We start from the raw sequence: 15,683 nt of genomic DNA, 5'->3' as shown, positions 1-15,683 counted from the left end.
TGAATTTCCTTTAACCCAGTGATTTAAAAGAGATGTCCTCCATTTTTACTGGGCAAGAAGAATCTGGCCAAGACATGCGGTGAAAGTGTTATTCCGTAACCCTGGACCTTTCTTCCTTTTTCAAAAGCAGTGAAGGGACCTTCGGGAGTGTACTAAATACCATTTTCTACTCTAGCACTGACAGACTTCGTAAGATTGACTCAGGGGACTCACCCAAGAAAAAGAAAATTGTCACTGCTTGTGCAAATGGCCATGATTTGACACTTTATTAGTGAGCTCCACTTTGGCAGCCTCCGGGGTCCTCACCTTCAGAATGTGCTAAATGGAGTTTGTGTAACCTCACACACACTACTGGATTCAAACAGAGCAAAAGGAGCTCTGAACTCAGGGCCTGATGCATATTTCATGCTCATTGAATTTTTATTGAAGAATAGTCTCTCCTCGGGCCGGGGATTTAGCTCAGTGGTTTCGCTGCCTGCTGCACAAGTGCAAGGACCCGAGTTCGATCCCCGGTACCAAAAAAAAAAAGGCTCTCCCGCTTTCTGACTTTATTTTCTGGGGTGTATAAACTTACCAAATTGTAGTCAACAAGATGGAGATAGTAATGACATGCCTTTACTTCTCAGGGGTGTCCTCTCTGCCATTCAGAATTCCTCACTCACTTGTTCATCACTCTTTCATTCATTCACTTGCTGTCTGTTGAATTCTGGACCAAGGGTTCTGTCAGGTGATGAATGAGGGAGGCCACAGAGGTGTGTAGCAAAAACTCCCTCCTAGCACCTCTCACTGAGGACCTAGAGTGCACCTGCTAGTTGTATGGCCCAGTGTTGGGCATTTGGACAAGAGGTGAATAATTCATGACTCTGCCTCACAAAGCCACCACGCTCTGCCATGATGGGTCCCCCATAGACCATGTCCTGCCCCAGATGTGCTCGGGCAGGTGAAGGGGAGGAGCCTTCGAGGAGTATTGAACAAGACTGTCTTGGAGTCAAACCCTTGATTTAGAAAGAACATTGTAGAGGGGGAAGGGGTAAAAGGAGCATAAAGTTAAAAGCCATACAAGAGTGCTTTGGAGGAAATGATTCCAGAAATTTCTAGGCAGTATAGACAGCAGGCTTGCTTTCTACTTTACAAAAGCCACATGCTCTTAGTCTTGCTGGTAATGATCATTCCCACAAGAGGTTTGCGCAAATTGAGTTCAAGAGCCATTTCTAGAATGACAGAGTAGCTACAACCAACATGGGCTCTATTATTGTCTGTGGCCCGTGGTTAGGAAGCACCTTTCATACCTCATTACATCCACAGCAGCAAGACTCTTAAACTTCTCTCCTCCACAGAACCAACATCCTTAATGCAAAAGACAGCACATCTGCAATAATCGAGCTGCGCAGATGAACACAGACCAACTTCTGCTTCTCACCAGCCAGGTGGAGGCAGCACAGCTAAGGCCCAGCCCTCAAGGAGACCGCAGGCCTCGGCCTGTCCTCGTCAGGATGTTTTCCCCTTCTCAGGCTTATGTACTTGTGGGCTGACCGATGAAGGACATTCTGAAGGTATAGTCCCTAACTTTAAAAAAAAATAGATTTCTGGTTATAATTGAGGCACACACTCATCACAGAAAAAGTAGGGAATGCACAAAAGTAAAAAATAGGGGTAAATTCATCACCCTTAATCTTTTTTTTTTTGGTGCCGGGGATTGAACTCTGGTCTTTGCGCTTGTGAGGCAGGCAGTGGAACCACTGAGCTAAATCCTCAGCCCCATCACCCTTAATCTTGGCATCCAAGGATACCCTGGTCATGTTTTGGTATTTTCTTGACACTTTTCTTTGATGATGTGTCTTCATGTGTACCTAAGCATGTAATGAAATTTTAAAACAAACCTGAAACTGTGTTACACCAGAGATTTAACATTATTTTCATCTTAACTCATTCCTTATTTTTGAGCTTTTTGCCATGATAGCCTCTCATGGATTGTGTATTCCTTTAGATTCTCCTGGTAGTACAAGTCAGAGACAAAAAAGACGGCTTGGTGATAAATTTGACTTCATATAGCCCTTCCATTTCTGGGGTGCACGGAAAGTGAGCAAGAGCTGCCCCATCACCCATAAATTGAGAATCTGACGGAGTATTTAGCACAACTCCCTGCTGCTACACTCAAGGCCACGTGCAGTCAGAGGATAGAAATTCAGCAATGGCTGAATTCTGAATTTGCAAAGATGACCTGAGTATCACAAATGAATGTTTGGGTTTTGTTATTTGGACAAGGATATGTAGCTTGGAAAATACTGCTTATCTGAGAATTTAGCAGAAGGTACAATCAACAAATTGGGTAATGTTTAAAGTGATTTTTCTTCCCAGATAATGATGGAAAAATGAAAATTCGTGTAGCATGAGCATTCAATATATTTATCTTTATCATGCTGTGAGATTGACCTTGTAAAGCTGCTTGGTAAACTAGAAAAATACTATGTAAAAATAACATCAGCACTCATTATTGTATCATCTGTATGGAAAACATTGATATGCACATCTATATTGCTGTGCCTTTAAAGCCTGCTTTCAGAATTTAAATGTACAAAATTGTGATCTAAGCAGGTGAACTTGAAAAGCTGCAATGTCTGCTTTTGCGTTTACACAGTTCCTTTTCTGTTCATGTGGTTAAAGGTCTTAATGTTCCGGCTTGGATTACTTTTCTGGCACAATATTTCCTGGGTGAGGTATTAAGATTTCTTTTTGTTCATAAAAGAAGTATCATTCACACACATGCATATCTACTGGCCAGGTTGGCCAGCCAGGGAAGCTTTTCAAAAGCTCTGAACAACTTGAGATTTGAGGATTGTCCCTTTTCAGGTCCCTTGTTGTTATGGCCCCCTCAAGCCTTGTACAATCACAGTGGGACTTGTGGGGGGGTGATTGGATTGTAGGGGCATTAGAGCTGACTTGCTGTCAGGAGGTGCGGCCTGGTCAGAAGAGACGGGTCACAGTTGGCGTGACCCAGAAGATTATACAGCCCCCTCCTGCTTCTCCTTTGACTCCTGTACACCTGCCTGCCACAAGCCACTCTTCTCCACCATGCCCTTCTGCCTTGCTGTCCCGCCTTGAAGGAGGCTCTAGCCAGCTGATTATGGACTAAAGGGTGAGCCAAAATAAACCTTTCCTCCTCTAAGCTGCAGATATCAGGTATTTTATCCCAGCGAAAAGAAAGTGACTAAGTCACTTATCTTATGCAGCCTATGGAACTCGGGGGAAGGAAGGCAGGCCTGTGGCCATGTGTGAGTGTTGGAGGGAGCTGCTATTAAGAGGCTCCCTGAGAGACTGTCTTCACTTTTTAGCTGAGCCTCAGTCTATAGTGGTGTGGGAGGCAGTTGGGTTTCAATTACTCAGAAGCTTATGTCTCACAGTTCAGTGCCATGTGCAGTGAGGCACCTACCAACAGCTCTCTGATGGGTAATGATGAGGTTTTAATTAGCATCTTGGATCTATCTAGAAATCCCTTGTAAGCACATTTGCTTGAAGGAGCATAGCCTTGCCTGGGACCTGTTCCAGCCTGTTTCCATAAAGGAAGGGGCAGCAATCACATGACCTGTGTTCTTCTGTGCCTTTCAGCACCCAGTTCAAGACTAACTCCTGAAGACTTAGCCAGTCCTCTTCTCTGAATTGGTGCTTGGGAAATGAAGAGTCCTCTGTGGGTGCAGATATGAGTCAAAGGCACCATACTGTGTCCCAGGGTGCTGTGCTTCTGAGTTAGGGTGGTGTGGCCATCCCCTCAGTCACACGAGACAGAACATCCTCTGGACTCTTCTCTCTCCTGAATCACTTGCCCTGCTACTCTTCCTCATCTTCATCTCTTGAACCTGAACCCCATTCCTTTCCCTTGCTCTAATTCAGCCTTCCCTATTCCCTAACTCTTCTTCTTCCCTCATTGCATCCAGACTGCACTCTATAGTCAGGACACTGGTTCAAAAGATAATTAAAGGAGAATTTTAGTCTCCGTAATTTCTGAAAGGTTAAATCTTATGGGAAAAAGTCCTTTATTTAGCATTCGCCAAAGTTGCCCAAAGTATACATCCATGAGGCTTTCAGAGTCTGAGGGCCCCTTGCAACTGAAAATTAAAAATGCAGACCCTGGATGGCCTGCCATGTCAGGATCTCTGGGGTGAAGCATGGGAGTCTGCATGGTCACCACTACTTCATGAACACAATAAATCACAAGCTCCTTAACATGGATGCTAGACCTCATGTGTCTAACCCCTGTAAAGCACTGTATCATTCTGTCCTCTCCTCTGCTTCCAGTGTCCTTCACCCTGGGTCTGGACAGGAGCACTCCATTTGCATGGTCCTTCACAATCTCCTCTGTTGCATGTTGTATTAGTCATCTTCATGTTGCTGGGACAAAGTACCCAACACCTAGAACTTAAGGGAAGAAAGGTTTATTTTGGCTATGGTTTTCAGAGGATTCAGTCCATGGTTGGTTGGCTCCAAGACAGAAGCAACATGGCAAAAGGAGGCAGTGGGGAAAAGCTGCTCAAGCAGTGGCAGTTAGGAAGCAGAGAGGGAAAGTAAAGAGAGAAGAGAGGAGCCAGGGACAAGAATACACCCTTCCAGGTCATGCCCCAAGTAACCCCCTCTTTCAGTTAGGCCTCATCTCTGAACACATGAGACTTTTGGGGAACATTTTAGATCTAAAACACAACACATGCCTTTGTGCTACCTCCTGCTCATGGTGCTCCTCCAACTTATCATCTCTCCTTCTTGCCCTCCTGGCTAACATTTGTTCATCTTTCAGAACCCAACACAAATATTTTCTGCACTTTGATGCCTTTTCTGCCAGGATAAAGCAATGTTTCATTCATTCAATAAATATTTACAGAATCTTTTCCACAGTCTGTGGTCTAGTAATGAACTAATCAGATACCTGAATATAGTTCATATTCCAGGGTAGAAAGGCAAGTGAAATTGCCAGATCATATGTTAGTTCGGTGTTTGATTTTTTGAAAACCACAGTTTTCAACTGTGGCTGCATTGTTTTACATTCCCCCCAGCTATACACAAGGGCTCCAATTTCTCCACATCCATGCCAACATTTATTTCTCTCTTCTTTGAGATGTATGTTGAATATCTAAGTGGAGAGCACTTAGTGAATGACAAGGATATGTGCCTGATGTTCAGGTAACAAGTCCAAACTGAACATATAAAACTGAGAGGCATTGCAAATGGGGCATGTATCAAATCATAAATTGGAATGATTGTGGAAAAGAGAAACAGTCTGTTACTTAAGCTCTGGGGCATTTCCATTTGAAGAGGAACTAACTAGCTAAGGAGATGAGAGAGTGTGGCCAGTGGTCAGTAAGAAGATATTGTATCCTGGAAGGTGAGTGAAGACAGCATTTCAAGGAGGAAGGAATGATAAGAGTGATTTATTAGGTCAAATACTGCCAAAGAGTTGAACAAGTAAAATTGGCTGTTGTTTAACAACATGGAGGTCATCAGTGCCGTTGATGAGCTGTTTGGTTGAACTAGTTGGGAGTGAAATCCTGATTGGAGAGAATGCAAGAGAGAAAGAAAGGTGAGAAATTAGTGACAATGGGAATAAAGTGTTCAAGGAGTTTACTATGAAAGAGTGAAGGAAAATGGAGTATGTGGGATCAAAATGAGCATTTTTACTGATGATAAAAACTGAAGCCTATGTATGTATTGATGGGATTGATCCATTAATGATGATGCTGTAGAAAAGAGGATTGTTGGGCCAATGTGATCCTTTCTTCCTTTGTACCTTTTGCAGGGCATCTTCAGATTTCTAGCAAACCGTCCAAATGCCACTATGCATGCTAATTGGCTTGCTTTCAGTCTCTTTGTGTATTAGATTTTCCTCCAACCGTGAGGTATAACAAGCAGCTCTAAAGTCTTACTGGTTACGACAACAGTGATTGATTTCATGGTCAGGTTGGCCATTGTTCAGCTGGTCTCAGCTGTGGTTGGCTGGGCCCATCTACTTCCAGACTTTGGATTGGAGCACAGCCTACTCCATGTGTCTCTCTTTCTGGGCCAGTGGTTACCCTACACACACATTTCTTGTGACAAATACTAGCAGCACAAGAGGGCAAGCCAACACATCTATAAATACGTTTAAAGCCTTTGCTAGTCTGCTCACATCTCACATTCCATTGGCCAAAGCAAGTCAAACAGACTGGGAAGGGCTGTGCAAGAAAGATGAGGGAAGGACAAAAAGATGAGCAAACCACACGGTCTACTACTACACTCCACTCGCCTGTAAGATTCTCAATAGAATAATCTTATTTGTTCTGTTTTTCAGGGGCTAACACTGTGCCTGGCATGTAGTAAATGCAACAAAAACATTAAAGCAAAAGACTTTTATTGGCCTCTTTAAAAAATAAGGTTATCGTTCTCTCTCTTTTACCTCCGGATCCAGAATGATTTGGGTTTGAATCCAAGAACTCTCACATTTTAGCTCAGTGATGGTTGCTAAAATATCAGTAATAGTATAAAATAATATCAGATGGCATTTCTTGAATGCTTTATGTGTGCTAGGAATGCTGTAAAAGATTTTAGGTTTATTATGTCATTTAATACCCAAACAAAGCTATGAGATATACATTACTCTTCCCAGGTCATAAATGAAATGGGCGTCAGAGAGGTGTAGTACCTCACTCAAGGTCGCACAGCTAGGAAGAAGTGGAGCCACAATGTATACCAAAGCCCAGCAGGCTCAAAGGCTATGTTGCCCTTAGAAAGTGAAATTAACCCCACTATAAAATAGGACTGAGCATGAAACTGTCCACTGTGAAGGACTGTAAAGCTATTAATTGAAATGTCACATGTCAATTTACCTGGCCCAGTGAATGTTATATTCTGGGTATTAAACAGATATCATTTCCCTTTTACCTTTTCTATTTCATTTCTGACTTCTGCTGGCTAATTTGATGGAAACTTTCCTCAGGATCTGATACTCTTGAGCCATTAATTACATACTTGTGAAGCCTCCAAGGCTCAACTTTTAAAACACAAAAGGCCCTCTGCTGAAATTCTCTCAGAAGTCAAACCATTATCAGTGGATTTCTAAAACTCTTAGGAAGACTTCCTGACTTGTTCAGTATTTCTCTTGGCTGCTACATTATTCATGCTCCTTGGGTTCTGGTCATCCTCCTCCTGAGGAAGTGGATTTGTCAGTGACGCTTAGGCTGGTCTCTGTGACGTTCCAGCACGGTAATAAGTGGTGAGTGTCAAGTGGCAGGGGAAGAAGTCGCCAAGTAACCTGGGAGGCAGCAGGCCTGAAAGGGCGAATCAGCTCAAACTTTGCTCAACAATTCCTGATGCTGAGAGCGGGATGAGGAAGATCGTGTCTCCAAAAACACAGGAAGTTTCATTTTGAGGGGCTGGAGTGAGAGAACGAAAAACCATTTAGTATGGGGTTTTTTTTGGTACTGGGGATCGAACTTGGGACCTTGTGCTTGCAAGGCAGGCACCGGAACCACTAAGCTAAATTCCCGGTGAAAAACCATTTAGTAAGTACCTACTGTCTGCCACTTCGGAGATGTATTCCTATTTGATTCATGAAAAATGCGGCGTGGGATATATGACAGACAGCCCAACTGGAGTTAGTCCAAAGTTGGCCTGGATTTCAGAGACCTGACTCCTCTTACTGCCAACCTTAGACGGTGGCTCAAGATGGCTGTTGGAAAGAAGGTTCATCTTGGAGGAAGTGACATTTCTTATATCAGTCCTGCCAGATGTTGGTCATGGGACCACTCTGAGCTGGAGGGGAGGCTGAGATATGCGTCAGGAGACTCACTGAGAAGCTAGGGATTCAAATAGAAATTCTAAGGACAAAAGAGAGAAGTAGATACTTGGTCAGTCAACAATCTCTCCTAGAAGAAAGGAATAAATCTAGGACTCTCATTCCAAAACACCCATCTCTTAAGACTCTACTCACTCATAAGAAACACTGTTGTCACAGAAATCTCTATCAGGCTGAAGGTGCTAGGAAGTTGGATTTCACTGGATGCTTGCTGTGAGCCAGCACCATGCTACCTGCCTTGTGTTATCTTGTTTAATCCTTCAGTTACCTTATAAACCAAGAACTTTATCCTCTCCCTGGCACAAATGAGGAAACGGAGACCCACTGAGATTGTATAGCATGACTAAGACCATAGCTAGCATCTATCTGAATGCTTACATTGTATGGATTCTGTACAGCACCAAGTAGGATTGACACTCAATGTGGTGTATAGTCCAGAGCGGAATGTCTTCACTGTTCATGCGGGTTTCCCTTCAGGAACTCTGCAATAGTAGTTCTACTTTTGGAAATTCTGTTCCTTTAATCTCTCACCACCCCTTACATAGTCCTTCTTCAATCCAACAGTAGACATCTGAGTGCTTGGGGAGCTATAAAATACATAAACAAAGATCTTGGTCTTAGAAACCTCCCATTCCAGTTCAACTTCCAGCACTCAAATGTTTATACTATGATATAAAAAGGCTATAACAGGTTTTTAAAAAATTTGTAAATAGTAATTTTATTTGGCTTACAGTTCTGGAAGTCCAAGAGTATGGCCCTGGCATCTAGCAAGGGCCTTCATGCTGCATCATAACATAGCAGAAGGAAGTGTGTATGAGACAGAGAGGACATGACATGAACTTGTCTTTTATATCAGTAACTCACTCCTGTAATAACCCACTGCCATAACAGCTTTTTCTAAATGGCCCAACGTGTCCTGCGAAGACAGGTGAGTGTGATAATGTTGTCATCTACGGGGAGCTGCTGTGATTCAGATGGTCATCTCTCCACAATTCATGTTGAAACTTGATCCCCAATGTGGTACTGTTAAAAGGAGGGCCTTCACAGGGTGACTAGGTCATCAGGGTTCCACCCTCATGAATGGGGTTAGTGGCCTTATAAAAGGGCTTGAGAGAGTCTGTTTAACCCTTTTTACCCTTCTTCCATGTGAGGACACAGTGTTTGTAATTCCTGCCAAGTGAGGACACAGAAACAAGGCACCATCTTGGAAGCTGAGAACAAGCCCTTAACACACACCAAATTTCCCAGCACTTTATCTCGAACTTTCCAGACTCCAACACTGTGAAATAAATTTCCATTATGTATAAATTACTTAGTCTGTGGTATTGCATTACAGCAGCACAGACTAAGACAGGAGCTAGGGGATACTTTATAAAGGAAATGAAATTCCTTGTATCTTTCCCTAGTTGTTTCAATTACAGCTCATTTACTTTTGAGTTATGCCAGTTTTCTTCCATTTTTTCATTTCTTCTGAACTCTTAGCCTTTCTCTGTCCTCTAATCTCTCCCTCCACCCCACTTTGATCTTTTTTTGCCCATCTACCTATTTTTTCTTGCTTTATCCCTCATCTCTTCACAAGTGATTTTGGGGAAGAGTGGAGCACACATCCATAATTTCTCTTTCCCACATTCTATTCTCTGTTAAACCACAACAATCTGTAGTCTTCTCCCAACACCTACTAAATATTATCAAATGGATTTTTCCCCCGCTCTGGCTAGAACGTAACATTCACTATGTGGTCACTGAATATCAGGTGTTACTGTTTACTATTATCCCACTTAGCTCTCAGTACAACGCTGGGAGGTTAATATTATTGCTATTCCCATTTTACATATAGAGAACTGAGCTCTGGAGAGGCTGAATTACCTGTTCATGTTTTCAGCTTGGAGGCAGGGAAGCTGAGACTCCAGCTTTGGAGCTCAAGCTCTTAATTATTTCTCCTATGAAAAGCAAGAGAAAATACTCTATACTGGGAGAGCAGGAGTGGGCTAGGATTTAGGGTTGGGGTCCTAAGAACTGTGGAGGAGAATTGAAATCACCCCTATGGGGAAAAGGAGCAAGGAATAATTATGAAAAATCAGTTATGCAGTATCAGCATGGGTTATACAGATGAGGTCAAACATCTTAAGTATGAGTTAGTATTTCACAAGGGCTATGGTGGCTGGGTTGATATGCTGTTGAGAGTAAAAAGGATATGAGGCTAGATATGAAGCAGGCCAGGAGCTTGAAAATGCCAATAAGAAAGTAGTTGAAATGATTGACCATAGGGCCTCTCTCCTAAGAAAGGAAAGAATCAGGAAGAGAGATCACTGGATTAGGAGGAGAAAGAAATGTAAAATTCAGAGAGTATAGCAAGAGGAAGGAAACCCCATGGAAAAAGAAGTAGATGTGACAGTAGGCAAGTATCCGAATGAAATAATCCCAGGATTGCCCTTGCCCTGGTCACAGTCATGAATATTCACAAAAATCTCATGTTGTGCAGGAAGACAAGTTTGATGCTTGTGAGTGTTCTCAAAATTCTTCCATCTACTTTTACGACACAAAATGGCAAATCATCCTTCTACAAAGAGAAGAGACAGCTCTTTCAATTTTCCTGAAGATCCTATACTAATTATGAAGACTTGAACTTCCTAAGGCCAGGCTCTCACATTTCATTATTATATTTCAGTATTATACTATTGCATTGATGTAATGATTAATCTTGATTATCAATTTGATTACATTGAGAAATACCGCTTGTAAATTAAAAAGCACACTTCTGGGTGTACCTGTAAGGGAGTTTTCAGAGATGATTGCCACATGGAACAGCAAAGTGATGGAAGAGACCTGCCCTGAATGTGGCCGGCACCATCCAACAGGGTGGAGGCCTGCAAGTTACAAAAGTGAAAGGAACAGGAGACCCCCCCAGTACAGGTTCTCTGGGGCTTTCCCTTTCTGCTTTTCAGCTGCCTTGAGGTGAGCAGCTTTGCTCACCAGACCATTCTGCTCCACCTCAAGACCATAGCAGTGGAACCAGCTGACCATGAACCTTCTGAAACTGTGAGCCAAAATAAACCTTTCTCCTTTAAATTGCTTTTCTCAGGTAATTTGGCACAGCAGTGGAAAGCAGGTAACACAATTTATAAGCAAACAGTAGACTTCTGGTTTGTTGAAGGAAAAGAATACAGAAAATTTTCTTAATAATGATGAAATAAGAAACATGTCAGCAGTTCTCCACAAAAATAACTTTAAATCTATCAGTAGGGAACAGGGAAATAAATTATGGCACATCTAATGCAATGACATCTGAAGCAGCCAAAAATAAAGATGAGAAATTTCTTTATGTAGAGGAATGACATAAGATGTAAAATCTATTAAGTTAAAAATATTCAAATGAATGTGTCTGTGTATAAAAGAGGGTGTAGACTATGATATTATATAACATATAATATAATACAAAATCATATAATAAACTTGCTTGTTTATGCATACACCATCCCTAGAAGGATGTACGAATAACACTTGGGTAAGGAGTGCAGGCAAAGAGAAGGCAGAAGATAGTGGGTAAGAAGACAGTGAGCTGAGTAACCAGACCTCAGCCTAACAGAACAGTTGGGCAGTCCCTGGTGGGGGTGGTTTTGGGACTTCGGTTGGAGGACATCATGACTAAATATGCACATGCTGAAGTGTCCTTGGACATTGTATACCCACAGTGTGGGACCTTCTATACTTCCTCCAGCCTGAAATCTGGTCCTGTGTTAATCTGGGAGTGACCACCTAAAAAGAATTTTCACACAACGGATAGGACTCATGTGAGCATGCTTGAAATAAGTGAGGCCCTTAACACCCCCGTCCAGGGGATTTGGTTGTTACTCAAACAGGAATGGCATTTAGGTTCATTCTTTCACCAAATGCTTATATAGCATCAGGCTATATTAGATCTGGAACTAAATTTTCTACTCTACACTTGTAGGACCTCCATACTGTGAGATCACTAACAACGTCAGTATGTAGTTTTTAAAAAAATTCCATGGAATCACCAATGCCAGACTATATTGAATAATGTTTTCTAGAATATTTTATTCTTTACCATGAAAAACACCCATTATAAGATTTGCCTCATGTCACAACCATGACTGTTGAAGTGAAAAAAAATCAGTCTTCTATCAGTTGAGATATTAGGTGTGCAGAAAAGAGTTAACATAGCAAGCCTGAGAGTGCTTGTTTTTAGACTGGATTGTTTGCAAAATTGCCTCTCAGCTAGTATCTGAAAAATCCAATTTCCTGAGATATCCCACTATTTAAACTGATAACAGCTGCTTACAATTCTTAAAATGTTCGTGCAAACAACGTGGTTAGCACTGAAGACCTCCTTTCCTTCTGAGAGTTCAAGACTTTGGAACCTTCCAGTGGAAGCTGATTTGAATAGCCCCCAGTAAAAAGTTTGGAGGCAAAGACTTTGAAAACTTCCTTGCTAGACACATTGTAGGTGTTGTCACAAGTCCTCACTAGGTGAATTAACTCCCCTGACAGGGGACCCTTGGATGCTTGCTCCTGGCTTGTTTTCCAGATTTCACCCATGTGCCTTTTCCCTTCCTCAGCTTACTTTGCTTTGTGTCCTTTGGTGTAAAGAATCATAGCCATGAGTATGACTATTGCTGAGCCCTGTGTGTTCTGTAATGAATCACCAAACCTGGGCATGGTCTTGGAGCCTCCAACACATCAGTGTAAAGAGTAGATACTGTAAGAGACAAGCACTAGGAGGTGAGGGGCTCAATGCAGTAGTTTATCTCTGTCTCATGTAAAGGTAGCTGCCAGTGCTTCCTGTGGGTGGGTGGCTCTATTTGGTTATTCAGGTCTCAAATACCTTCCATCTTGGACTTCATCTTCCTCTACGTCTTCTGAATCTTCTCCACCAAGTCTGCAGATCGTAAAAGAGACTGTGAGAAAACATACTCTTTTTTCTTTTTCTTTTTTCGATACTAGGAATTGAACCCAGGGCCTTCACAGTGAGTGATCCTCCTGCCTCAGCCTCCTAGAGTGCTGGGATTACAGATATATGCCACCACTCCTGGCACACACCCTTTTCTTAACTTGAGCACCACGTTGGCCCCAAGGTGACACACATCCCTTGATCTACCCAAATTCCATTCACAATCCTAGGCATGTGGTCCCATGTAACCACAGGGAGCTAGGAAGTGTGGTCTCTGTTATGTGGCCACTCCCTGCAGTAACTTCGGATGACCTTCGCCAGTCCCAGATACATCCTCATTGTGAGCCTACTGTGGGCTCAGCTTCCTACCTAGTGCTGAGGAGGAGCACACAGAAGCAAGGCTGTTCTTGCCCATGTGGAGATTGACATGGAAAAGCAGATCGCTCACCCCAAGGCTGAGGAGGCGAGGCTCACTTCTTCCAGGAAGTTGTTTTTCTTATCAGACCCTTGCCTCTGTGTTTCCATAGTAACTGATGCTGAATCCTCTGATAGCACTTATCAGAGTGCATTGAAATTTGCCATTTTCCTGTCTGACTCTTCTGCTAAATTATATTTTTGAGGCCACAAATTCAGGTCACTCAGTGCCCAGCATGGAACCTGGGCCATCCAAGATGTGCTGTGAATCATGAATGAATAAATGACTCGCTGAGTCGGTGAGATACAGTGTGGCCCACGAAGTGAGCATGTACTTCAGAGCTAATCTCTGACCTTGCAAATCTCCTGACCTTCTCTGAAACTCAATTTCTCATTCTTAAAATAGGGAAAAAAAAGTACTAATTTTGCAGAGTTGCCATGGGAATTTTCTGAAATTATAAATGAGTATATAGCACCTGTCCCTATACTGGGCACACAGTAGAGTCTATAAAAATAGTTTTTGTTATTAACACAGATCACAGCCAATGAGGTACCAATTTTGATGTCACTTATTCCAGAAACAGTCATTAGGATGCCCTAGAAACCTCTAGAAGTGGCCAAAGCCTGTGCACAGTGGTGAGAGGGAGGAGATCTAAAGACAGCAGCTGCATCTCACTGTGGAGTCTTTCTGGGAGCGGGAAGGGATTTCTCCCGTTGACCCTCACACACAGAGAGTTGGATTCGTGATTCCCCAGATGGTGCTTATTCTCTCAGGTTTCCACAGAGACCAGGCTCACCTCACACTTTGACAGCCACATTCTCCAAGAGAAAGTCCTGAGTCCTAAGTTGGTTCTTTCACTGACCTTACTAAGACATCTTCTCAGTGTGTCCACCTTGAGCCAGGCAGTGAGGATGAAAAGTGACAAGTAAAGGCCAAGCTTCTCTGTCACAGAGCTTACATTTTTGGGGGTAAGATGGACAATAAACCAGTTATTAGACCACAGAGCGACAATGAAAAGACCTTAGGCTGTGTCCTGGATATATAGTTACTCTTTCTCCAAGGTCTGCATTCCCTAAGTAAACTGCTGTTAAATCTGTTATTTGTATCACCTCTAGTAGTGCCATTTGGACTTCAACAATCATTTTGTAATTATGCACATGTATACATGTATGCACATACATACACCCTAAACTTCTTCTCATATATCATTGCGGGGGGGGGGTGGTACCGGGGATCGAACTTGTGACCTTGTGCTTGCAGGGCAGGTGGCAGAACCACTGAGCTAAATACCCGGCCCTCATATATGATTTTTGTTTGGTCTATTCTCTATTTAATAATTATCTAAGGTTTGCAACTTTTTTTCAGTGGGGTCCCCTTATGTTTCCCAGGCTGGTCTCAAACTTATGAGCTCAAGCAATCTTCCTGCCTCAGCCTCACAAGTAGGTAGGAATATAGGTGTGTGGCACTGTGCCCAGTTCAACTTTTTTTTTTAACACAATGGAAACTTTTGTGCTTTCTAAGCTATGTGTTAGGGGAACCTCAGCATAAACACTGTTATTCTCTGGTTGAAGAGGGGGTCCCCACTTGGTAAACCTCCACCAGGCTCCTGAAATGACCCTCAACCTCTGAGGAACTCAAGGATACAGTTTGGAAACCACAGGTGAAGCAGTGGGAGGAATCTGACAGTGACATTATAGTCCAGTTCAAGTTCAGTAAACTGACTCATGAATCAGAAACCACCCGCAACCCATCAACTGCTGCCTTGCAATACAGACTCCTTACTTCCCTTCCTCAGATCCAGTTCCCAACCCCTCTCTCCTCAAGCCTCCCATGCCTCCCTCCTATCCAACTCAGCACAGTTACTTGATGTCCTTATCTCATTCTTTGTTGACAATGTAGAAGCTACCTTCTCACCTCTACAAGTGGACGGTTCCCTCATGCTGCTGTTGCAAGTACCATGGGCTGTTCCTTCCTCTCCCTTCCCTCCTACTCCTGAGGAGGACCCATCTCCAGGGACCACTCTTCTTAGGGAATTTAATCCTTTATTATCCATTATCAACCTCTGGGTTTTCCATGGCGGGGGGTGTCAGTCATTCCTGCCTTCATAAAGCTGTGTTTTCAAATCTCTCATCAAGCAAAACTTTTCCTGATTCTGTGTCTCCTTCATCTCTAGCTCAGGCTTTCTTCTTTGAGCTCCAGACATGTATCTATTTGCCTTGGTGCCTTCTCCACAAGGACATCTAGAGGCATATGGAATTCATCACCTCTAAAGAGAATTCTCAGTTTTCTTCTCCATACATAGTCTACCTGCAGTTTTCCCATTCACAACCTCCTGGGAGTCCTTCTTGACCCATGGGTTTCCCACTTTGTTCCTGTCTCTCCTCATCCTATCTACGCAACAAACAGAACATCTTCCTTTTGTTTTACAAGTAGAAAGGGAGAGCATCCTTGTCCTTGTCCTGATCTTCTAAGGAAAGCATTCAGTCTTATGAGCTGGAATGTGATGCTAACCATGGATCTTCCATGGAGGTGCTTTGTCG

General features: G+C 42.9%; 1 protein-coding gene across 3 annotated transcripts in view; it reads left to right on the top strand.

The window, feature by feature from the left end:
- Fam184b (family with sequence similarity 184 member B) overlaps positions 1 to 15,683 on the top strand; it is a 104,781-nt gene that overhangs the window by 30,298 nt on the left and 58,800 nt on the right. The window contains exon 2 of one of the 3 annotated variants that reach the window (XM_021260243.2): positions 1,338 to 1,553. The exons of the other annotated variants lie outside the window; for them this stretch is intronic. Within the exon in view, the coding sequence (XP_021115902.2) occupies positions 1,536 to 1,553 (18 nt within the window). The 5' untranslated portion in view covers positions 1,338 to 1,535. The remainder of the gene's footprint in view (positions 1 to 1,337; positions 1,554 to 15,683) is intronic. 3 annotated transcript variants of the gene reach the window in all.

This window comes from Heterocephalus glaber, unplaced genomic scaffold, assembly GCF_053883595.1.
Source record: "Heterocephalus glaber isolate CG9 unplaced genomic scaffold, H.glaber_assembly_v1.0 deba00001509, whole genome shotgun sequence".
In the NCBI taxonomy this organism is placed as follows: Eukaryota; Metazoa; Chordata; class Mammalia; order Rodentia; family Bathyergidae; genus Heterocephalus; species Heterocephalus glaber.
Note: the sequence above shows the minus strand (reverse complement) of the source record. Positions and strands in the feature narration are given on the sequence as shown.